The 24,345-nt window shown below is 38.2% G+C and overlaps 2 protein-coding genes across 6 annotated transcripts in view; one reads left to right on the forward strand and one right to left on the reverse strand.

Annotated features, from left to right (window-relative positions):
- ATOH7 (atonal bHLH transcription factor 7) overlaps positions 1-19,433 on the forward strand; it is a 51,269-nt gene extending 31,836 nt beyond the window's left edge. For 2 of the 4 annotated variants that reach the window (XR_011151610.1, XR_011151608.1), the window contains exons 2-3: positions 15,455-15,643; positions 16,942-18,186. The gene's annotated coding sequence lies outside the window, so the exon portion shown is untranslated. Of the gene's footprint in view, positions 1-15,451; positions 15,644-16,941; positions 18,187-18,357; positions 18,478-18,918 lie in introns of those variants that run through there. The other 2 variants (XR_011151609.1, XR_011151611.1) reach the window with 2 other exon arrangements.
- Positions 1-24,345, reverse strand: part of MYPN (myopalladin) — a 67,294-nt gene that overhangs the window by 15,961 nt on the left and 26,988 nt on the right. For both annotated transcript variants that reach the window (XM_069019025.1, XM_069019026.1), the window contains exons 3-12: positions 18,337-18,512; positions 16,808-16,859; positions 14,615-14,762; positions 13,019-13,090; positions 12,667-12,808; positions 12,080-12,103; positions 9,961-10,077; positions 9,162-9,531; positions 6,479-7,063; positions 4,016-4,163 (exon numbers count right to left, since the gene is read on the reverse strand). In XM_069019025.1, coding sequence (XP_068875126.1) covers positions 4,016-4,163; positions 6,479-7,063; positions 9,162-9,531; positions 9,961-10,077; positions 12,080-12,103; positions 12,667-12,808; positions 13,019-13,090; positions 14,615-14,762; positions 16,808-16,859; positions 18,337-18,512 — 1,834 coding nt within the window. The remainder of the gene's footprint in view (positions 1-4,015; positions 4,164-6,478; positions 7,064-9,161; positions 9,532-9,960; positions 10,078-12,079; positions 12,104-12,666; positions 12,809-13,018; positions 13,091-14,614; positions 14,763-16,807; positions 16,860-18,336; positions 18,513-24,345) is intronic.

The raw sequence follows: 24,345 nt of genomic DNA on the forward strand, positions 1-24,345 counted from the left end.
CTGTGTGATGAACTGGGATCTGCATATGGCTTTACAGACTTCGGTTTTTATTGATCTGAAAGCTTTTGGACAAACCCCGCATCTCTTCTGCTCTGAAGTTTCTTACCAAGCATTTTCTAGCAAAAGTAAAGAATATTCATATGAGGGCTGTGCATAATTTTCTAAACAGCTGTAGGTTTTTTTTTTGTCCTAAAATAAGTCTGCTCTCTGAGTCTTACATAAGACACAACCAATCAGCATTGCCACGTGATATTCTTCACAGTAAATGACACAGATATGTGAGCACAGTTTGGAGTTCTTACAACCAAAATGTATAAACCAGGCCCTGGTATTTAACTCTGCTTTCCTTTATTATTGCACAGGTAATTAATTTAGTTTTATTACTGTACAGGATTTTGAAGTTTAATTACCTCATTTTTCTATTTTATATTATTAGTATAACAAAATGTTGAGGAAATAATATCATTAATTTCTAAGTTTTGCCTGTAAAGCTGAATTTCCTCTATTTACAGAGGAAATATATATCGATTTATTTGTATTGGTGAAGCCTGTGAATGCTTTCAAATACCAGGGTAAAAGAATTAGTTTCCATTACCCAATTATATTTTTCCATTTGCCAAAGTCTCCTTCCTTCCTTTTCTCCCCACGTCTTTTTGTTTCTATGTGACATCTTCTAACTGAACATTACCGAGATATTTTATTTGTAGGGAAGATAAAAGGCCCAGTGGACTAGACTGACAGATTTTGGGAACTGCAGGTAACGCTGACTGTGCTCTCCTTTCATCAAGTGGTGCAGTTACCTGGACACTCACTTGGATGCTTGGTCTCACAGCATTTCAATCTCAGTCTCCAAGAGGAAACTCCAAGCTTTATGCCAATAAAACATTCTGAGGGTGGAGATGAGGGTTTTTTGTCCTTCTTGTCCTCTTTCACTTTGCAGAAATACTGAAACATCCAGTACAGCAAGGACAAGAATCCAGGTGTTGCTTGTCCTTGTTTCTGGGCAGGAGAGTGATTCTCTTTTTATTTCTCTGTCTCAGTCTGTCTCTGTTCATTTTCTCCATCACAAGCTGGAAGAAAGAATTCTAACACCTTCCTCAGAGGACCCTAATCATTAAATTGAGATGCTATTTGAAATGTCCTGCTAATTGAGGGCCTGTTCTTGGTGCCTGAAAGTCTTAAGTTTTATTCCTTGAGCTGGAGAAGGTGGTAGAAAAGCTCAGGTCGCCTGTTACAGAAGCTGTTCTGAAAGACAGAATTTCCGGATTTTTCTCCTGCTGATAAAGAATGCTTAATTATTTGAGCAACCTGGGACAGCACCAACACAACACTTACCCACTGGCAAGGAGTGAAGCTTGACCTTATGGGAGTTCAGAGTTTTGAATTTGATTGTCTTCGAGCCAAGGAAGACACCGAGTCAAGTCTCCTCTGTCCTGGGATTTGTCCTAACCTCTTCCTGTGATTGCATAAAGCCAATCCTCGTTCACTGCCCCTTTTGTTTGAAAGAACTGAGAAAATCTGACTGAAGATGTTTGGGTGTAACTGAATCACATTTTTTTTCAGCACTCCTAATTGTGATGAAATTTCACCTGGCACTAGAGCATGCCACCATCTGCAGAAATGATGGGTATGGTAGTTTTTTTGTGGTAAAAATGACAGCTTATTATTGCATGTACTTGATTAAAGTTGCAGCTAGAATCTTAGTGAAGTCATATTTGTATTTCTGTCAGCACCTCATGGTCATCATAGCTGTAGAAGCCCAGAGACTAATCTGTTCTGTCTCATGCAGCATCAGCAAAATTACCAACTATGTTCTGATCCTGGATTTCTTTATTGTTGGTGATGAATGATGTACTGGATGAAACAGAAGGAGGACATCTGGATTATCAGATATCATGCTGAGTGCATAATGCTGACACTTAGGAAAATCTCATCTTGTGAGCTAAACACTTTTCATATGGAAGTCAATTTTAGATAATAAGCAGAGAACCAGAATGCAAATCCCTCCTGTTCATTACTGCCCTTTTTGTAGTAATACAAGACAATACCAGGACTTTAAGGCACAGGCTTGTCATCTGCAGCATTCGTTCTGGATGATCCCCGCATGCTCTGCAGGTATTGTAAATGAGAGAAATGGGGGTCTCAGTACAATGCTCTAAATAAAAATACACCAGAGGACACATTTTATGAGAAGGAATTTTTAAAGTAGCATGTAGACAATACAAGGAAACCAACATTTGAGATTCTTACTGGATGCTGTACTCCATTATGCAGTGATCTCTCACACAGAGGAGGATTGCATTTGTATTTATGAAAAAGGGAGTAAGCCCTTCCCTACCATTACTTTAATTGATTTTATACAGATTTGCTATGTGTGGAATGAAAATGTCTCCTTTTTAATTCTGTGTTAACTGCAAGAGGAAAAAACAGGACAAAATATATGGGTGTGAATCCAGCACTCCAGCATATTATTCTCATTATGTTGATTGTTCTATATAGCAATAGGAATTCTGGAAAATACTGTTCATCCTGTCATCTGTTTAAATAATCACTGCCTTCATGGAGGAGAAAACTCAGACTTGAATTTGCTGGAGTAAGCTTTTCTCAGATGAGAAAAGGAAAATTAGAAGGGATTAAAGTTGGGAATTGAGAGGAAAATGAGGGAACTTTTATTGATTTTAGTTCATAGCCATTGGCATTCTAATTACTGTAACAATTAGAGAAGTGCCAGCTTTGAACTTTTGAGGAATTTGAGAATCAAGATATAGGTTTGGTCTCATACAGAATAGCAAATAAGTGTATAAATAACTTCTGCTGTCAGCAGATAACTCTGACACTAGTCGTGATCATTGTTTCTAAAGGGGTTATCATGCAGTTAACTCCAAAGACTGACTGGTATTTCACAGTAGCTCTCCAAATAATTTCTCTTACTACCATAGCAAGTACAGATTGTAACACTTGTGATTCATCTGCAAAACGTACTGCTTGCCAGTTGTTTTACTCTGAGTGCTTTGGCAGTGTGATGTGCCAGAAAGAAAGGTCAACAGCAAAATTAAAAAACCCTCGGGATTACACTGCAGTTGTCCACAGAGGGGACTTTGCTCCAGAGAGTTGGTGGCGTTTTGCTTCTCTCTACATGTTTTCTGTCAGAAGGGTAATGGATGTTGTGAAAAGCTCTTTGGTTGGCGACAGATGGGGGTAAACCCTTATTTAACCCACATTAAGCCTGAGCTGGTGGGACAGCTATGGAGGGCTCCATGGCCAAGGTGAGAGAAGAATAATCACCTGCAGGCAGAGCAGCTGTCTAGCAGTCCTTAGCGTGTCTGTTATTCAAGGGTGCTTGAACCTGATTTACAGTCATTTTAACCTCTATACTACTTCATTTTTTAATTTCTTCTTTAGTTTCATAGACAGTGCCCAGATTCAGTGAATTTATTGATTCCAGTTAAGAGTGAACTAACATTTAGTTCCTTGAACTTTGTAAAAGGTTTGTTATTTTGCTAAATTCTAATAAGAAAGTTCCCAAGAAGTCCCTGTCAATTCATGTAAGTTTGGAAATTAGAAAAAATAGGTTTAATGCTAAAAACTTGAAAGCTCATTTTAGTTCAACCAAAACAAAACCAAAAACCTTATTCTAAACTGTTTAATGACTTTACTCTTTGTTTTAAAATATAGTGCATGTACGTGTGCAATGAATCGAGCACATGTAAAGCAAAAAAATAAAAGCCAATGTCCAGAAGCTTCCATGACAATAAAGAAGTTTTACATTCCTACCAGACTCTGAGATGATCAGAAATGAAAAATACTGCTCAGTCACAAAATAAATATTTTACAGCTGCATCCCTCATGCTTTCTGTTCAAAGCTCCAGTTTGCTATTCCAAACCAGTACTCACACGAAAGCTCCCCCTGCAAAGTAGTGTAGCAGCTCACCCACAAAACCACCTTTTTTCCAACATCATAATATATGTCTTGTTCATAAATGAAATTTATTTTAATAATACTCAATTTTCTTACCTGTTGACCACTCTGTTGATTAGCATCCTCTCTGAAATGCAGTTTTCTTTCCAGGTCCTTTACAAGTGCAGCTTTGTTTTCCCGAATAGAATCTTCTGTTGCTAATGGCAGAGGCTTCAGATTTTTCTTTGTTAATCCCTGGGTTGGGCTAGTAAAAGAAAATTCTGATACTAACATGCAGCAACCAGTATATACATATTTTGTCACCTGTATGATACGATATATTATGGTGGAACCTATTATTTATTTACATAGAAGCCAAAGCACAATACAGGATTTGGGCTTTTTGGTACAATCTTAATGGGACATCCCATTCCCATGCTGTAGAAATTAAAAACACACATCTTAAGCAGAGTAAGGGTTATAATGCTACAATAGGCATCTAAGTTCTATTTATATTTATCCTGCAATAATGATGTCACAGTGAATGCTAAAGAAATGAGTGTAGGTGTTACCTTAGGTGTACAGGGTGTGCATTTGACTGTGATCAGGCAATAATTTAAAAGTTAATACAATTTCTCATTGATCATTATCTCACATCTTCATTGAGCATTTACTCTTTCTATGAGCTTTTACTTCTTTCATTTCTTTCACCCTTTTATGACACCTAACCTCAACAGTTATCTTTATTTTTATTTTATAGATGTGGTCTGTTTAATTTTATTAAGGTTTGAAAATAGTTAAATTCTTAGCGCAGATTGTTGGGAGACTGTGAAAGTGCACTGCTGGAGCACAGCAGCAGGACACTATGAGGGAGTGTGCAACATTCTGGTAGTTTACCAGAACAGATGTTGGGATCTTGATAACAGGGGTTCTAGGTAAAGGCATAACTGGTGATTGCTTTGCAAGGTGTCTTCCTTCTGTTGTCCTGCAGACACAGTGAGCTCTCACTCCTTTTGTAACCAGAATTACTGTAATTGATAATGCCAAAAAGGGAAGCTGAAGCTTCAACAGTATTTACAGATTATCACAGATACTGTTCAGATTCCTTCCTGACCTTTTGTGCCCTGCTAAGACTCTCTCCCTTGCAGAGGTCAAGATTTGAATGTCAGCAAAAGGAGCACTAGTTGTGTGAGAGTTCAGCTCTGGGCTGGGACCCAGGAAAGCTGAAATGAAGAAAACATATTTAACTAGTCTGCCTGGTAGGCATATTGTGATGACTTGTGTGGCCATGCCTGTGCAGCATGGAGAAAAAGGAAAGCACTTTGTGGGGGTTAAGTGTCATTAATGCAAAGAGAACAGCACTTGAGCACTTGTGCCCCAGATCTGAAGGGGTGGAAGGGGACTGGTGACAGCTGCAGCTGATTTTTGCTTGCTCTTGCAGCATTGTGGAAGCAGACCAAAGGCTTGAGCTGGCTAAAGTGAAAACCTTCACTGTGACCCTTATAGCTTTATGCTGCGTGCCTGATCAGGGTGCCAGGGCTGGGAAGGCCTCCAGGCACATGCTACAGGGTGATGGCAATTATGTGGCTGTGCTGGGCAACTGAGAGGTCTGTGAGTAGCAGACCAGTACTAGTTTGAAGGTAGGATTTCTTGGCACGCAGCGTGGTGAATGCTATAGACACAGGGACACATTTTACTGTTGTAATAACATTGGTTGACGTAGTATCAGCAGGGTAGTCAGGAGATTGTGACTTGCTGATATCTGTCACTACCTTGAACTGTTGAGAAAAGAAGAAACTATTCCTTACTTTCTGCAGGATTTGGAGTTATATGAGTAAATAGTTGTACCAATCTACAGGTGCTAGCCAGGCTAACACAGAGTTCACATAGTCCACAAAAGGGAAATTCGCTTCAACTCTACCAGTAAAGAAGAGACTCTTAAGGCCACCACCTTGCCAGTACATCATCATCATCCTTATTTGCTTGTATCATGGTAGCTATTTTGTCATAGAAATCATGCTGGCTGTTAATTAAAGTATTTATGTGCAAACCATTAACTCTCCTGAGACTTTCTGGGGGACTTCAAATATAGAAAGTACTGCAACCAGAAAAATACCTTTACGTAGTTATTTCTTAGATTGACCTAGACTAAAAAAATAGCTTGCACTATAAGGTACCTTTAAAACTTTACTTTTTGCTTACAATAGGTATGAATGTTTTTATACCTCATGTAAGCAAAGAGTCTCGGAGAGACTTATCCTACAAGCTCATGAAATCTCTTTCCTCACTCTAGTACAGTCTTATGAAACTCTGAGCCCCCACATTCTTGTATATCTGTTTATATGCTCACATTTCTCTGTCTTGAATTCTATCTAATTATAGAAGTTTATATCCTTTCTTCTCTCTCTGGATGTAAAGGTTAGATTAAATGACCAGAATATATGAATAACTCTCTCTTCTATTTTATGAAAGATGTGCATTTCAGTGAATCCCCCACTGAACACTTGAACAGAAATACATTCTAGTTTCCTTTGAGTATTTCTTGTCTCTGTGTCTGTGCATGTGGTGTATGCTACTTACGTGGCTGGTGTACTTCTGGGCAGTCCCATGGCATTGGTTGATGGCACGGTAGGAAGTGAAGGAAGAACAGCACTAAGGAAAGCTACTGGATTCTGAATCCATCCGGTTGGGGAGATGGGAGCAGGAGTCACAGTCTGTGGCTGAAACTGTTTTATGCTGCATGTAGAAAGTGTTAGTGGAGGCACCATGGGTTCTTTAGGGCTTGGTAGAGACTGTTCACTTTTGCTTGTAAACCCTCCTGAAGACCTTGATTGGGCAGGTGGAGGATTTCCCATAAAATTTTCCATGTTGTTTGTTTTCTGAGTTGCCTGAGGGATGCTGCTGAATGTAACTGAGGAGCTGGCAGAGGAGCTGGCTGATGGGGGTGTTTGTGGTGGCAGGAACTGCTTGGGGCGGGTGTAGCCAAAGGCTTGCGAAGCAGAGGCTGAGCTTTGCTTGTACAGGGTTGAGGTGGACTGCTGGTAGAGTGAAGTAGCAGAATTCACTAAAGTGGTGTTGAATGACAGCTCTCTTAGAGATGCCTGATGCACCTGCTGTTGTTCAAGCAGGACCTGGTTATGGAGCTGTTTTAACTGGCTCTGATCACTGCACAGAAAATAAAGATGAACAAAATTGGTTATGAGCCCCGAATGAGCCAGTTGGCTGCATTTCCATATATGAATGCACACAGAAAAATTCTGTGTTCTGTGATACAGTAAGAGACAGGAAACTGCTATGTGACACATTCTCTAACATTATGAGAAGAGCATAATATTAGTTTGCTACTAAAATATTTTTTCCTTCATCTCCCGTTCTTTGCCAGAGGCACAAGAGCTTTTTGTCTGCAAATTATTTGACTGAAGAGAATTCTTACATTTTAGCATGTGAAATATAAATATAACTCTTACTTGAAGATATTTAAGGGACAGCACTGTCCTGTCAAAATCACCTTAGTACCACTCTGCTTGCGTAACTAAGAGTAAGATTTGGTGTACCATAACTTAAATGAGTGTTTGTAAGCCAGATTGCATTATTTACCTCCTGCTGAAGTGGGTTCTGAAACCAGCACTTTGACTGATAAAGCTTTGTAATAATCCACCATAGGAGATATTACCAACGTAGTTTAGCTGGTGCTGACATTCAGTGACAGGCAGGAGTGGATAATTCAGAGAGAACTTGCATTCCATGCAGTTGTTCTTTTTCTAGATGCTGTCTACCACATAGTTCTCCAGGGCTTTTTTACTTTGCAATTAAGGAAAATTATTTTGCCTTGTCAAGTGGTTTATTTAGTTATTGTGTATATGGAAATACAGCACGTGAAAAACAGGAGAGCTTTTTCCCTTCCAAAACCAGAAAAGATGTAGAGGATATGGAAAATGATTGTGTAATAAACTATGGAGTATTAAATAACTACTGATAAAAAGTGGAAAATGAAGATGTAAAGACCAACCACAACTGCTCCTGCAACCACAACCAAATACGTACTCAACATAATTTGTTTTCAGTTAAAAAAATTAGTTTCTGTAATGTACTAAACAAAAATCACATTAAAGGCAGATAAAGATAACAATTTCAAGCTTTCATGAAGTAGAATGTTAGAGAGTTAGTAGTTGTGTGGGCCTGATTTTGTGCCCTTCATATACACATCAGCCTAATAATAAAGCAATCCTTTGTAACAGGACTTTTTTTGGAGGGGGGAGTTGACAGAAATTCTGCTTTATGCAAGCATTGGGCACTTAAATACTGCTTCTGCTCCCCCCTTAAACTCATACAGCTCAGAAAGTATGTAGGGCTGTGAATGTGGGCTTCACAAATTAAAAAAATCCTATGCTCCAAGTTCTTCCTCTGCTACAAGATACATGAGTTCTGTCTTCTCCTTGTAATGTTTATGCTATGAAATTACATCCCTGCTGAAGAGTACCAGTGAATTACTTTATAAAGTCCTTCCTGAGCCCTAAGGTAAAGCTTCTGCCTATTTAAGAAATGAAATGAAGGTGCCTGTGTGCTTTTTGTTAAAACTATATGTGGGAGGTTTAAAAAATGCTGAAAATACCTTTCTTAATAAACTGCAGTGTGAATTCCATAAATTGTCCTCTAGGAAAACTACACTACTTTTTCAAATTTCTCCTGAGCTCCCAGTGCACCAGTCATGCAGGTGTTTTTCAGTTCAAGTGCCTACACATTATCAAGCATTTCCAAGTATTTTATCTGTTTTAGGAGGAGATGATGTTTGTGGGACATAAAAGTCATGAGGTATGGCCTTTGGGACGACAGTTACTTACTTGCTGGTTGCCAGTCTGTACTATGTGTAAGTCTGAATATGCCTGACTTGGGCAATACTGCATACCCAGAATTGAGTGAGATATGTTTGAAGAACCTGCTTTTATTTTGCCTGCATAAGATCAGTTTTCTTCACCTTTTGATTGCAGCAGGAAACATTGTGGAATTAATAACATTTCAAAGTGAAAACAATTTCCTTTTAAAATTGGAGATCACTTTTCCTGAGAGAGATATACAGAAAAAAATAATCTAGCTCTGTAGAATATGATTTCTAAGATTATGTATGGTTAATTAGGCCAATGCCATGTGATACCTACAATCTTTTTATTGTGCATTTGAGTTTTTGCTCTAGTGCAATAGTGTTGTCGATATATACTAAATAATATCAGTGATGCTCCTGAGAATTTGACTTCTGTTTACTTACAGCTTTGGTTTAGCCAGTACCGGGGGAGGTTCCTTGGATGGTGATGTTGGCTCTGGTATTTTCACTGGCTGTCCATTTATCTTCTCTGGGAAATGGTTGGGTCTGGTTTGGTTTGCAGCACCAGGTCCATCCTCTGAGGATGGTTCACTTCCTTTTTCATCTTCAGGCAGCTTGAAGTGTACACGGAGCCCTACCTTGGAACTCGGCCTGGGTTCATTGTGGTTCACAAGAACACCTTCAAGTTTAGGTTTGGGTGTTTGATTTTCTGCACGGCTGGAAGGAGTTTGTGGGGGAGGTTGGTGTTCAGTAGCGACAAAGTCAATGGAGCCCGTCGTGTGAAGGGCAGCAGCATTACTGCTGTCTTCAGGTGCTGAAAGAGGAAAAGTCAAACCTTGGGATATGTAAATGCCATAAATCATCGTGAAAAGAAATCCCAAAAGTTATAGTTCAAAAAACTCACTCTGTCCTTCCAGCTGTTGGACTGAGTTGTTTGACCTCGTTTGTTTAAGAACAAATTCCCATAAAAAAGGAATATTGTAAAGGTAGAGGGTAAAGAGGCACTGTTGCAGTTTGGAAAATCAGTCAGTGGTCTTCAGCCATGTCCCCAGTGATTTCCACTACATCTTTGAAATACAAACTTTTTTTTTTTAATTTTTTTTTTTCCCTGAGAGTTCTAACACTTTTTAGTTATGAAGAACATTGCCAGAACTTGGAGCTGCATTGGAGTCAGCAGTACACAGCATAAATGAAAGCCTGCTCTGCTCGGATTTACTAGGGAGCAAAGGACTCAAACTCTTACCTCTGACAGTCAGACGAGCTATACTGGAGACTGTGCCATATTTATTGCTTGCAGTACAGGTGAAACTGCCAGAATCTTCTGAAAATACTTCAGCAATAACCAGAGTACAAATCTCCTCTGCAAAGCGTGAGAGCAGGATTAATACTTGAAGTGAACATGCAATGAAAAAACACACAGAACCCTGACTACCTTTGGGGAGATTTCCTTAAGGTCTTCCACCTTGCTCTGTTTCTAGTTCCATCAGTATTAGCAGTTTTAGCAGCCTTTGTGTGCAGCAGCTGTTATCAGCATTGTCTGCAGCAACTGGTACCCTCTGTGTTCCAGCATGCCCAATGAAAGCAAAGAACAGGTGTCAGCAGTGTGTGGAAAACATTAGAAAATGTTTTCCTAACACATGAAGTACAGACTAAAAAGAACTTAAAATTTAATTTGGAAAAATACAGTGTACTCTACACTCTCAGCTCACTAAAATATAGGTATTTTTATCTCTGCAGATTGAAAGATTAATTAAAATTGACTGGGAACATTTCAAGTGGAGTCACTCTGTAAGGGGGAGAAATATAAAACACATACATATAGGCTGTTGTTTTCAAAATTACCAATACAGATTTGCAGATAGAGGGCATTGTGCTAACTGTGCTTACAGAAAGTTGCCTTTTCACTTCCTTGTGAAGATGACTAATGGGCACCCAAAATATGCTAGCAAAATTGTACTAGCAAAAATTGTGTTCCATCTAGAAAAGTCAATCTGGGTTTATGATATTCCTGTTTGACCAGTATCTGACATGTCTGGCAGCAGTACCACCTAATAAATATCTATTGTGATGGAATTTTAAATCTTTTGTTTTGGCTGTGTAGCTGGGAGGGGGAGGAACAGTAACATCTAAAGTGGATTGAAATGTGGGCTGACAAAATTTCTTCACCTACTCAGTGACTATTTTTCTGCCATTTTTCAATAAACTTTCCTAAAACCCTACAGGATAAATATTTTATGAGTACTTTTGTCAAAGGCCATAACACACTTAAATTTGATTGTTTCATGTCATCACCAAGGACAATCTAATGGCAACAAAGAGATTGTTTGCTATCAACTATAGGAGAATAATAGTTTATTATAGCAGTATGATAACAGAACTAGTTTAAGGCATTATAGTATCTAGTTTATCATGCTGGGATCTGCCAACCACTGCATGCGTGGAAGTCCAGATTCCTTCTGAATGAGCAGCAGGTGATGAGGCTGCGACAACTGCACCCAACTGATTATCCCCTAAAAACTGCTTCACATTACTCAGCAGTGATGCCACTGGACAGTAACAGAACCGTGTCAGTGGCTTCTGGTTGAGGCTCCATTTATTCATTCCTAAATCTCAGACAGTGGCAGTTTCTTTCAAGACACTTTTTGGGGTAAAAAGGTTTTGAATAGGGCAAGGAGAATAGTTACAGAAGTTTATGTTCCATAAGAATTAATACTCCTTTGGTAATTTTCCATCCTAAGAGGGGCAGCTTCATATTTTTAATAGCAAAAAGCATAATGAGGAGAGTGAATCTCTCATGGAGAAATAATGAAAGCTACAAGACTCCTCTGCTCCAACCATGTGACATAGCCTACATTCTGCCCTGATCCTTGAAATCAGCAGATCCAGCCACATTTATAGGATTTGCTGATATCAGGGATGAACACCTGATGTGGTACTCTCACATTACATTGGTAGGGAGCACAGGGAATGGCTGACATGGCTAAACATCTGATGCAATGTTCCCTAACTGGTAAACTAGATAAAAATAGCTCAGATCTACCTCATCTCATATACTTCAGGACCTCAGATGTACAGGGGACCCTCATACATTGATTTTATTAATCTTTAGCTCATTTAGATCCTGAGTTAAAACTGGGCCAAAGCAGAATGGAAACATCTTCTTCAAAAGAGACTGAATTAAATCAAATTACATGTTTGTGGAACAGTCTACAGTGAAATGTATGTCATTAGTAGCTATAGAACATGGGGAAAAGAAGAAATTATGTCAATTAAATAATGAAGTTTTAATAATTAATATTTTGTGAGGTTAAATCACCACATTTATGCAATGAAAAAATGATGAGCCTTTTGATGATCCTCACCTGGTTCAGCCATAGATCGTGGTTCTACAGGGAAGAAGAGCAGAATTATTAGATTGAATATAGTTACTTTTGCCAAGATTTCTGTTTTCTTAAGCACTAAATAAAAAATTTGACCTTCTTAATATGATGGAGTACTCTTTTTGATCCAATTTTCTGTTTAAGGGGTAGTGAAGACAGCCAGGCCTTATACTCAATGGTATGTCAAAGCCACTGAACAATATGAACACTTATGAACACTGTTGGGAACTTAGAAATAGGAAATAAATTCTCCAAGTAGCTGGGTTTTATTTTCAGTATTGGCACAACTTTATTGTGTCTTGAAGACAATTTATGAAACTCTGACCCACATGAAATCAAGTTATGATGAACTATTGTTTCATTTAGGTTTAGTTTAGTGTGGTATTTAAGGAATTTCTGTTGAATTTCCACAATTTTAGCATTTCAGTGACTTTGAGAAAGTTGCAGATGTTCTGTGTTTGAAAATTAAAATTACAGTTGTAATAAGAAATTCACACTGTTGCTATGTTAGCAATTTTGTTGCTTGCCTATATTTTATTAGACACAATGTTTTAACACAAGAAACATACTTTTCTGTAATATCCTAAAATCTGGAGAGTCTTCTATCAGTGTTCCTTCTCTATACCATTCAACCTTTGGGGAAGGAGCTCCTTTCACCCGACATTCAAAAACAACAAGCTGCCCCTCAGAAGCTGAAATATCCTGTAACATCTAATAGAGAAAATGAATAGACAGTCAGTAAATGTCTTAATGGTCTGGAAATAATACTGATTTCAGTAAGATTTATTAATAAAGCCACTTAAACCTGTGAATGGCTTAAGAAAAGGATTTTTTTGCCTTTTTTTTTTGAGAGCTAATTTTTAATTATCTCTCTTTAGTTATCTGACCTCTACTTTTCAAATATGTCATAGAATAGATTACCTTTGTAAATACAGGAGCAGCAATTATAGGTCTTCCATCCAGTCCTTGCAAATAGTTAGTGGGGCTTTGAGCCTGTAGATTGCAAAACATCACAAGATGATGTTTAGGTGTACAGATGTTATTTTTTCATATACAGGAGAAATGTGCTTTTGGAATGACATAAAAGAGATTTTGGTGGATGAAGTCCAAAGCAAAATACTTAATGCAATGAACAGAAATTCTATTGTGGACAACTGCTGTTGATCTTCCTGGATGGGATAACAACAAAAATGCTTTTAGTACTTTATTGCCTTACTCAGTTAATCATGGCAAGAAAAGCTTTACTGCAGTGTATTGGAACATCTTTTCTTAATACTTTAGTAAGGCAAATATATGTTGTCTGCTTGGTCATAGTCTTCTTTTAAAAATTCTTACTTACAAAATAGGTATTGATGTTAAAAAGGAAATGTTAAGTCGAGTCACGTCTGTGACTGGTACTATAATTCTTCTCCTTTGCCAAAACCAGACCATATACAGAGGTGGGATATCAACCTATTGATCCTACTCAGTGAAAACAGAATGGAATTGTTCTCCTCCTGGAAAACTTTGTTATATAGCTTGAGTATTTAATATAGTTTTTTATTTTAGTGTAAGAGGAGTTGCCCCAGAACAGCAGAATTAATGATTCAGTGTCTCCGGAAACATTCAAATTACATAGATGGTGCCTTATAAGCCAACAAAATTTTAAAGTAGTGATTTTTGAGGTAACTATTTGAGGTATATTTGAGGTAACTATTACCCTTAAGCATCTTCTCTCAAAATGGCAAAGTGTTGCAGGGGCTTAGTTCTATTCTCATTGTAATCAAAAGTAAACGTGCATTACTTCAGCTGTTCAGTATCTGTTTATTGGTTACCACCTAATTCCGGGCTGTAAACTTTGAAAAGGCACTGTAAAGTGAGAAATTCAGAAACTCGTGAACTTTTCAGTTTAAGTAAGTATGGCTCCTCTTTCCTATCAGGAAAGAATTCACAGCTGTGAACATGCTGACAGTTTGCAACAAAAACGATTCCAAATGCATGGTAATGTTAATTAGAAACTCTTTGATGTGGATAGTAAAATGTTATGTGGCAAACAACTTATCTACATATAAAGTAAACATAGTAGTGAAACGATTCAGCTTAAAATGAGTTTCATTGAAAGGAAAAGATTTCAAGTGAGTTCTGTAGTGAGGGAGAGGAAAATGTGCTGGGCTGGAAAGTGGATGAACCAGTCTGCGATGAGGAGAGGCCGGGAAGGTGACTCACACATCCAGGTGCCCTTTCCGTCTCTGAGCTGCTGGAAGGCACATTAATTCCCAGTGGTAGCTGAGCCACCTGCTCCTCCTGCTCCTCTGCAGCTGGGGAAGGAAGGCGCCCTGCCCTTGGGCAGGTGCTCCAGGTTGCCTTGGAGGCAGGGCCATTCCTCTGTGGACTGTATGGCTGTGAGGCTCAAAGCTGAAGTTCAACAGCAAAGCAAATGCCAGAAAATTTGGGGTTCTCAGTCACAAACTGCAGAAGAAACACTTTTTTTAAGAGCTTGCTTTTAGTCCTTGAAATTCACCATATTGTCCCACCTACCTGGCTAACTGGTGTTGACACAGCCTGGACAGGTACAGACACAGGCTGAACCACAGCTGATGGTGTCTTGGAGGTTTCTTGATGCTTGGTTGCGGTTCTGACAGCAGGAGATGCTGCATTCACGGAGGTGTTAGCTGGCTTTGGTTTGCTGTGAAATATTAACCAAGAACAAGTTCTCTAACTTGAAACTAGAGCTCTGTGTGTGCCCCTAAGTTATGTCTGTCTCAGTTACATGTCAACCTCAGCCTCACTTCTGGGATTGAGTTCCTCTTGACCTAAGCTGATATGTACTCCTCCTAAGTAAAACTGCACTTTGTAAGTCACCCAGCATATCTGGCCACTCTAATATCTCATACTTAGTTCAGCCACACCAAGTGCAATAAATGGCCTGGATCAATGCAATTGTGGCTGTTACCAGCTGAGAGTAGCATGAGAAAGCAGTGCTAGTTTCACAGAGGACACTGCTAGTTTCTATTCTGTGAAGAGTGGGCCTATGAGGTAATGAAAATACTATGGTTTGCTTGGATACATATTCAAAAATTAATTGCTGAAAAATAAAAAAGAAACATGCTTTCTGACCAACATATCAAAGTTTCTATCATCAACTTTGCTAGAGATTGACACCTCTTCACTTTGTGGTTGTTTATATATGGAAATGTAAGAGTTGACCCTTTTAAATTTTATTGCTAGGTGGAATAATGCAGACAGTGAAGAGCTGGTCTTTTTATTCAGTTTGAGGTCCCTCCAGGAAAGCTAGCCTTCAAAACAGAAAAAGCATTACTCAGAGTGAAGATACAACTATTTTGATCACTGATTTCTCTTTTGAATTTATTTTAGCAGCTGTTCTCATATTAACTCCCTTCAGTTACAAGTGTTCAGATTCATGTGATGACAACTAGAAGCCAAGCAAAAATGAAGACACACTTATCATACCCAAACCTGGTCTTTCGTAATGTGATTATTTGAGGACATCCTACTATGATGTCAAAGCAGCATTCTGAGAAAAAAATTACCTCACAGCTTAATGAGGTAAGTGATTTAAAGATGCCATCAAGTGATCAGGATCATGGTCAACCCTACATTGACACCTAATGAGATGAATGTGAAAAAAAATGCTTGTGACACTTGGACAAGTCTGAGCTAGAATGGAAAACGTCACAATTCATCCTAAAACAATTAGCAGTACATCCCAAGTTTGAGACCTTCTTGATCTTCAGTTTTATAAAAATCCTAACATTTACCAAAGTCCATAAACCAATTCAATCTGGAGTACTTTATGACTTTGAAGTTTAAATTACATACAACAGGTTTTGCTGTCAGCCTGAGGTCTTCAGTCAAATACATTGCAAATATCTTCTATTTGCATTTTAAAAACTGACATTTGTAATGAGTACAATTCTCCTTAGTGATGGGAAAAAACCAACAGGGTGCATAAGACTGTCTGATTAAGGCCTCTTCTATAAAGCACTGGTTGCTTTTGATGTTGAATCTGTACATACAAAGGATTTCAAAATAAAAGACTGAGTAGTTTAGCTTTTAACCAGTCTGACTTACTTTCTAATTAATAGAAGGACTTTAATTCTGAAAGAATTTTAACAGCATTGGATCAGGGTCTAAATTATCAGGGAATGGATTTCATTTAGGAAAAATAAATAAATATTTCCCAGATACCAGATTACATCTGACATTTTTTCTTTTTTTAATTAAGTAGTCTTTTATACCATCGTTTCAGTTCACTCTAGTACATGTCTATTAATTTCTTTATCTTAAATCTAAATAATCAGTCTCTACCTATATTCTGCCAAAAACCTTATGTATTTTCATGTGAGAAATGGGACTACATTGTTTGTCCAAGTCAGACACTTAAATCAGCATTTAAGTTGGATCTAGGCAAATGGTTTTTGTTTTAGTAAATTCATTTTAGAATTTCAGTCTTTATGGTAACATCTTCTTATATTAATATTTAATACTAAAATTTCATTTCTTAATCTAAAGTTGAGGACTCACAAGCAAACAAATGTGTGTTTGTTCCATCTGTAAAGTAAACAAACGAGCACACAAAATTCAACCCAACCAATCCCAACAAATCCTAAACAGAATAATAAAGTGTTGGAAGCTGCAAACTGAAATGTCTGCACTTGTGGGTTTTTTGACTGTAAGAAATACAGATGATGTAATTGATTTTAAACTTACTGATCCATTTCGTCTTTGATGATTTCACCTTCAGAGTCAGAAGAAGAGATGCCTATGAAAAAAAAATCATTTAGCAGAGGGGTTTTTGGAGTTTCTCTATGAATGATACAAACCTTTATTTGGATTTCTTCTAGACCACTCTATGGATATGTATTATAAAGCTATGCCAAGACAAAAGATCACACTGCAGGGGAAATGAACCAGCATTCCATACTGTGCAAGATACAGAACTGCTGTTGAGATAAGGCAGATTTGGGAGGAGGTGCAACTGAAGTAAGGAAAACAACATCCAAGAGTGAATGAATATCTGGGTGTTCCTTGGTTCTTTTTAAAATTCCTCTATGATTTAATCCATATTTGGTGTTGTGAATCAAGTGAGAGTTTTCTTCTCTCAGATGCCTGATACTATCAGATTAAAAGAAAAAAGAGAGAGACCTGGAATCACAGCTATTATTCTCCAGCTAGTGCCTTGTAGCACAGTATGGAGAAGATACTAGCTCGGTTTACTAACAGCTGTCAGTTACTGAGACATTTTACACTTCTGATTCAGCCTTCACTGTGCTTGGAATTTGCATTTTCTCTGCAGTTCCTGCCAGTGAGCATCTCCATCAGCCATGGCTCCCATCCAGCATCCACTGAGTTGGGTAAAAGCAGACCTTGGCCCCTGTTTCAAGAACTTATAAATCCCTGCCAAGCACAGACATCTCCCATTAATGTCAGGGGCAGTGCAGATACTAAAAAAGGATTCGTCCTTTCACTGTCAGATTAGAGACAGGAAAGAAGAATAACAGCAGAACGAAATTCACCTTTAGGGCAGTGCTTTAATTTATGAATGGTCCCACTGTGGTCAGTGATGGTGCTCATAGCATATTTCTCTGAGAGAAATAGAAAAAAAATCCTATGTGTTTATTTTAAGTTTACAGTCCTGCTAGCACAATAATGGATTCAATCTAAAATCTTATCCAAGAAAGTGTTAAAGACAAATATAATAAATAGATCACTCTTAGATATAGTAAGGAGAAAGAAAAGACACCTAAATCTGCAGATATATCTTCTGTTTGATTTACAGCATCTACTGGGCAAGGAGAACGTCAAATTGATGGCATATTTATTTTGGTTACAAGGTCCCAATAAAGGGTTAAGATGAAGCTGTCCTACATTCAATTTGTAATAATGACTGTAGGGAAAAGGAAGAATAAGAATTAGACACAAATTTTAGTTTCTTATACTTCTGTAGAGTTCCACATACAAAAAATACAAGGTGGCTTCAGAATTGGAATATTTTTGACTTGCAGTGAGATATATAAAATCTCTGGGAGGTAACACAAATTACATGTAAGTGCTGGTCCCTTGTCTGAAGAGTGTTTTACAGGAAAATAATAAAGGTATTAGTAATGATGAAAAGTGTTGACTCCTGCTATATATTTTTTGGGACAAAACAATGACAGTTAGCAAGCAAGATACATAATTGTATCTTAATCCCATATGACAATTTCAACGATCAGTTTCTGCAGCACTTCTAAGAGTACCTTCTATGTAAATCTCTGCAGAAGTGGAGTCTGTTCCATAGATGTTGGAAGCAAAGCACGAGTAGCGCCCTGTGTCCTCCTCAAAAGCTTCAACAATAATCAAAGAGTGTCGATCACCTGCCTGGATAATTTGAATGTCTGGTGAGTTTTCAAGCTCCTTGCCTTCACAGTACCACCTACAAGGCAAAAAGAAATTGTTTTTCAATGCAAACGACTTGATAACTAGGATGATAATGTTTGAAGTCTTTCTGATGATAAAATTGGTATGTTTAGCCTGAAGATTCTGACAGAGTACTGCAGGCAAGTATTGAATCAACAGTCATAGGAATAAAATATTGATGATTTTCATAATATTCAATAAAGAGTAAAAGAGCTCTAAATTTGGAACACTGTCAATCCAGCTCTGATTTTCTCTTTAGGTACAATCAGATCTGTGTAGTGGCTTAAAGTGCAGCAAAAAAACCCAGCCCTAAGTTAACAAATTTCCCCCAAACTTGTGTTTCCTAAGTTCATGTTAATTCAAAATGTGACTGAATTTTGTCTTTATTTTGTCATATACTTAACACAATCTGTTTTTTATAGAAAATGGCATAAGTCTATCTTGAGGTAAGAAAGTTGATCTATTACAATACAGAGGTACTTCCATACAGAAACAGCCAGTGAGACAGCTGCACCAGCAATTCTTTTCTGCACGATATTGCTGTGTTCCTCTTTAAACACTGCTGCATAGCCAAGAATCTACTGGGCTCTTGAGAGCTTTCACACTCCTATCTCAGGCATTCCTAAGTCCCTCAGTATTTAGAAGGGTTGTTTCAGTGGAAAATGCAGGAATGCACACAAAAGGAAAAGCAGCACCTTCACAGACAGCTCTATAGGATGTTACTGGCAGTAACCACCAGCTCACTCAGAGCTGGTAGGAGGGGAGAGCAGGCCCATGGCTCTTGCTTGTTCCAAGGCAGAACAGAAGCATAAAAAGCAGGTGGGTCTGCAGAAACAGAGTCAAATTAAATCTAGGCTTTATGAAGAAGAAGCAGCACTGTGTATCAAGATCCAGAGTTAAATGTTTGAGATAATACTCAGAAATACCTGTAATTATAGATAACTAGCTAAATTTGAAAAGCCAAACTTAAGTGCATTCATTTTCACTGTAACTTTTCTCATAAAGATAGATGGATAGATAGATATTAAATGTCACAAAAATATTTTAGTTTTCTTACTGTGACTTTCTTAATTACATGTGATTAGCTAATGCATCTTCTGCATGTGAGGGTGGTGGCTGTCATACTTATTTTTTATTCAATTGATTAAAAAAAAATATTAATTGTTTCATCCATCTTATATGGTAACTTGGTAAAAGAACCTGCCAACATTTGAGTGGTACTGCAGAAAATATGATTGTTATGGAAAGTATAAGGATAGGTTTTTAAGTAATAAATTGTAATAATTAGTATTTTCTGTCTAACACTATAAGGTACTTCAATACATTTCCATCTCAGATATTTTGGAAAAGCATGAATAAATAAATTTGTTTGACCGCTCAATTGCACAACTTTTTAACAACAGTTTGTGCTACAAATTAAGCATGAAGAAAACCCCAAATATATTGAAAAAGAAAAACTCTCTGAACAGTCCATACCAACAGAAACCCAGAATATAACAGAAGTATAATATAGAATTGAGAAAGGAGCCTCAAGGGGTCTCTGAGGTATGAAGGAGTACAGATCTAGCACTTAAATGCTGATTCTGTAGCTAAGCAGAAGACCAGGCCCTATTTGTGCCCCTCAGTCCAAGCCATCCAACGTGGCTTTCTCAAAGCTGACAGGGTATTCCCTGTGTTTCATTCACACCAGAGATGCCCTGAGCTATGTTCTGTCAGTAGACACTGCCTAGGACTGCACTTTACTCCAGCTAGCTTTCAGCAGCCATTCATGCTCCTTCTCAAAGCCCGGTGGAACTTCTTAAGCATGCAAACAGAATTCTGGCCACTAACCAAGCCCATAGAGCATGCAGCCCCTTTGGAAATTGGAGAGCCAGCTGTGCTCATACAAAAGGGAGCAGTAACAGCAGCACATATCCAAGGATGCCAGGTGAGCCGGCACATGTGGAAGGATAAGGAAGAACTCCCTGGGTGTTCTGGCTCAGATTACAGATCTGCCTAACCCAGCATGCTCTCCTGACAGTGGCCAAAAGCAGACACCGAGGGGAGGGTGTAAGAACAGAGTGAATGTATGCATGTGTGTATATTTACTTATTGCTCTGGAGTGTGTAACCCTCCTCTTTAACTTCTCTCCCAAGGCATGAAGCAGCACTTAAAAATAGTTTTAAAAATGTGAAATCACTGGTCTTAAATCATTACTTATAAACTACCTTTCCCTTAAAGGATTTCATGATCACAGTACCATTACCATTGTTTTCCATAGATTAGAATGTATGGTTCCTTGCTAACATTTATTTTGAAAATATTACTTTTTATTTATGTTATCTTTATTTTTAAACTGTTGGTTTGTGCTTCCATTCAAAATACATTTCCTTTAAAAATAATTATCTAACTTCTTCTGATTGACTTTTAGTATTCATATTCTGTCATAGTCCTGTCAGAACCTCTAAAACAAAACCTCTTCAAATAGAAGGAACAGCTACATCTATTTTAAACTTTGCCCATAATGGCTTGCCCAGATCTGGAGTTTCCCCCACTAATACTTGGATACAAAGGGATTTTTTTTTGACTGGTTTCCCGGAAGTATCACATTCTCTTTTCTGTTCAGTGCTGTCCTTGCACACATGTAGGGACAGACACCATAGCTCGTAGCTGGCATCCGGAACACAAACATCCAGTGCCTGGGATAGATGAACAACGCTACCAGGAGCAAGCAGAGGACATGTTTAGCAGTCCCAAGGGAGAGGTATGGTAATGTGCATTACTGGGTTGATTGAAAATGTCCTTTGACAATTATTAGTGCCTTTTCAAATTCTAGATGAGGGAATTATATAGGATTCCTGCAAGACTGAAAGGAGAAATATAAAAAATTCTATCTACAATATGGTTTATTCTACTGTTGTTCTCAAGATCTGCAGTTGGTGATAACTGAAAATGGTCACGTTATCAGGAGAGATGGTTCATGCAGTTGTGTGAGTACAGGCACAAATTTGGTATATGAATGTACAAGTTGCCTTTTAGGTGTGCAATTCATGTAGACAACTGTGTACTTTAGGACATGAGTCATGGCACTTACTCATGTCTTTTTATATACCTACCCCGTGCCTCTTCCTTATATTGTAGCCTTGTTTTAGCATGTTAGCCTTAGCAGATATGAATAAGGATTAAAGAGAATACCCATGTTCTAGAATTTGATTTCATTTTCAGCAGCATCTTTTCAGAACATTAAAATAACTTGCATAGTACAGCGATATTATATTTTCGTGTCCACTTAAATGTGTTTCCTTACTGAAGTGGCACATCGAGCAAAACACATCACACAAAATGCTCTGATACAACTGCTGTTAAGGTAGAACTCATTGTGTTACTGATCAGCTTTTCCAATTCACCTGTTTTGTTTGTGCAGAGATACGTCTGTATCACATGCTTTTGTGAGGTACAATTTAATTTTCCTACAAGCAAATTTAAAAACACCATGTAAGCTAATTTTTATGTTTCTTTTATTAGTATATAAGCAATATATTCCTTTAGTAGACTCAAAGAGTGAAGCAGGATTGAGTTAATTGTTTTCTTTGCAGTTATTTTTTTCTTTGGTTAGTCCCAAATTTGCAGCAGATTTGCAGCAAATTTGCAGATTTAAAACTTCAGGAATAATCTCCTGTTTCAAACCTGTGTTTAGTTCTCTATGCAGTGTGTTCTGTAGTCAGTATTTTCAGCATAATGTTCAAGTATTTTGAGATTAAGTTGAAAAAAGGAGCATGTTGTGTGAATGTTGTCCCTCTGTAATGCTTATAAATCAAAACCAGTTGTCTCCTGTGAAGTTAAGCTTCATGGAAAACTTTGGTATGGCCATATCTACTCCTTGCTTATTAACATTTGATTTTATACTTACTGTGAAAACATTGTACGTGGTAGCAATGAAATGTCAGTTCCAGGGGGAGTTCTGACATTGAGATATGTGGCATGACTGAAGTAGCAATACTCTCTGTCACTGACATTTCATTCCTGCCATGGATTGCAACGATAGCTTCCTCATGCAAGGGAGGTTCACATTAAGGCAGTGTCATCCCCTGTGCCAAATTCATCCTAGATCTTAATCCATTGACTTGACTGGAGTTGCATGTAAGAGAAGTTTGGCTCTAGACTTTGAGCACTAAAACAGAGAAATGCTTTCATTGGCAGCCAGGGAGAAAAATCCTGATTAACCTTGCATAGCTTCGGAGTTTCTAAAAATCTGTGATTAGTCACAGGTCTGGTCTCCTCAAGCAAAGCAGCATAAAATGCACCTTTTGAGCTTTGTATGCCTATGTTAAAGAATGTTTTCATGGAAACCTTATGACATACAGCCTGTTTTTAGAACATTAAATCCTCATGACACTTCCAGGATAGCTGTGTATGCCAAACCATGCAATGTGATTCATCAGTAAAATTAACCGAGGAGTGATGTGCCAAGCAGTTTGGAAAAATGTAGGCACCTCTGAACTTGAGGGAAAAAGGAGTGCTCTCCTCACAGGGAGGAGTGAATGTCACACCTACCATTACTCATACAGAAATGGAGCTGTAGAAGGGAGCTTGAGAAGGAGGTCATCAAACACTTTGGAAATAAGCTACACATTTCTCTCAAAGGCTTATTTCTAACCCGCAGTACAGAGTAAAGCAATCAGCAGTAAATGAAGTAGTGCTCTTTAATAGTGAGCTAAGGTTTGAGCTAGCTGGAAGCACACATCCTGTGGTTTCAGTCCTTGTCTCTTCTGTGACACTGCATTCAGCTGATGATACTGAAAAATGGGTAACTTTTCACCCAAAATTCTAGATAGGTTGGCTTCATGAGCTTCCTCTGAGTTGTGGGCTTCTTACGTTAAGGCTTAAGTTACCTTACAAAGCAGTTGGACAGGTCTTCCTGTATTCAGCCAAGAGGACTTAGCTTTCCATATACTGGTATTTCAAATCTGTTCTTCATTCTTCTCTGGCTCCACCATCCAGTTTTCTGTCCCTCAGTGAGCCCTCATGCTTGACAGTTGCCTACCACACCTGTAATGCTTTATCACTGCCATGATTTGGTAATTTGATAAGTAATCAAAATGGTATTTTGACCCTGATCCATCATGAATGTCATTTACACCATCTTTAACATCAGTTTGGTTTAGTACTATCTTGCTTTCAAACGTGGTATCTGCCCTTCATATTTTCCAGTCCTTTCTATCCCTGTGATCAGCTTCTTTCTAAATATCCTGTCTCTAATTTCTCTCTTATAATCCCCATTACATCAGTTTAACCATGGGATTGCTCCTAGTGTTGACTGATTAACTACGCTACAGAGCTTGCTGAATCTTGTTCTTGTTTCACAATGCTCTTGGTCCCACAGTACAACTTCCGCTTCGTAATTGTATTTAATATATGCATTTATAAGTCACTTGGGATCCCTTTCTGTGGTTAGGAAGTCCATTTTAAGTCAAAGGTCATTAAGCTTTCTTTCATCAGTTGCTACCTTGCCAGTCAGTCCTTTCCTGGGAGTGCTGATTTTTTAATTTCTCTTACCTACCTATTAGAATCCTTCTCTCCTTGCACAGCTCCACAGACATTGAACTAACTCACCATAAACTTTGGAAAACTCTTATCCTCCAAGCAAGACGTTTGCCAGTTCTGAGCACAGTTCTGCTCACAGTTCCACAACTATGGTCAACAGGATGCCTCCTTCACTCTTTTGGAAGCTTTGCACAGCAGATCAAAGATAGGGATTATTTTTAGGGAAAAAATACTGTGTTCTTCTGGTCCTCATGATTAATGGAACACAAACCCCAAAGTACATTCTGTTTTCTGGTTTCCTTGTGCTGTAGCAGTGACTAACAAGG

Source organism: Aphelocoma coerulescens, chromosome 6 (assembly GCF_041296385.1).
Source record: "Aphelocoma coerulescens isolate FSJ_1873_10779 chromosome 6, UR_Acoe_1.0, whole genome shotgun sequence".
In the NCBI taxonomy this organism is placed as follows: Eukaryota; Metazoa; Chordata; class Aves; order Passeriformes; family Corvidae; genus Aphelocoma; species Aphelocoma coerulescens.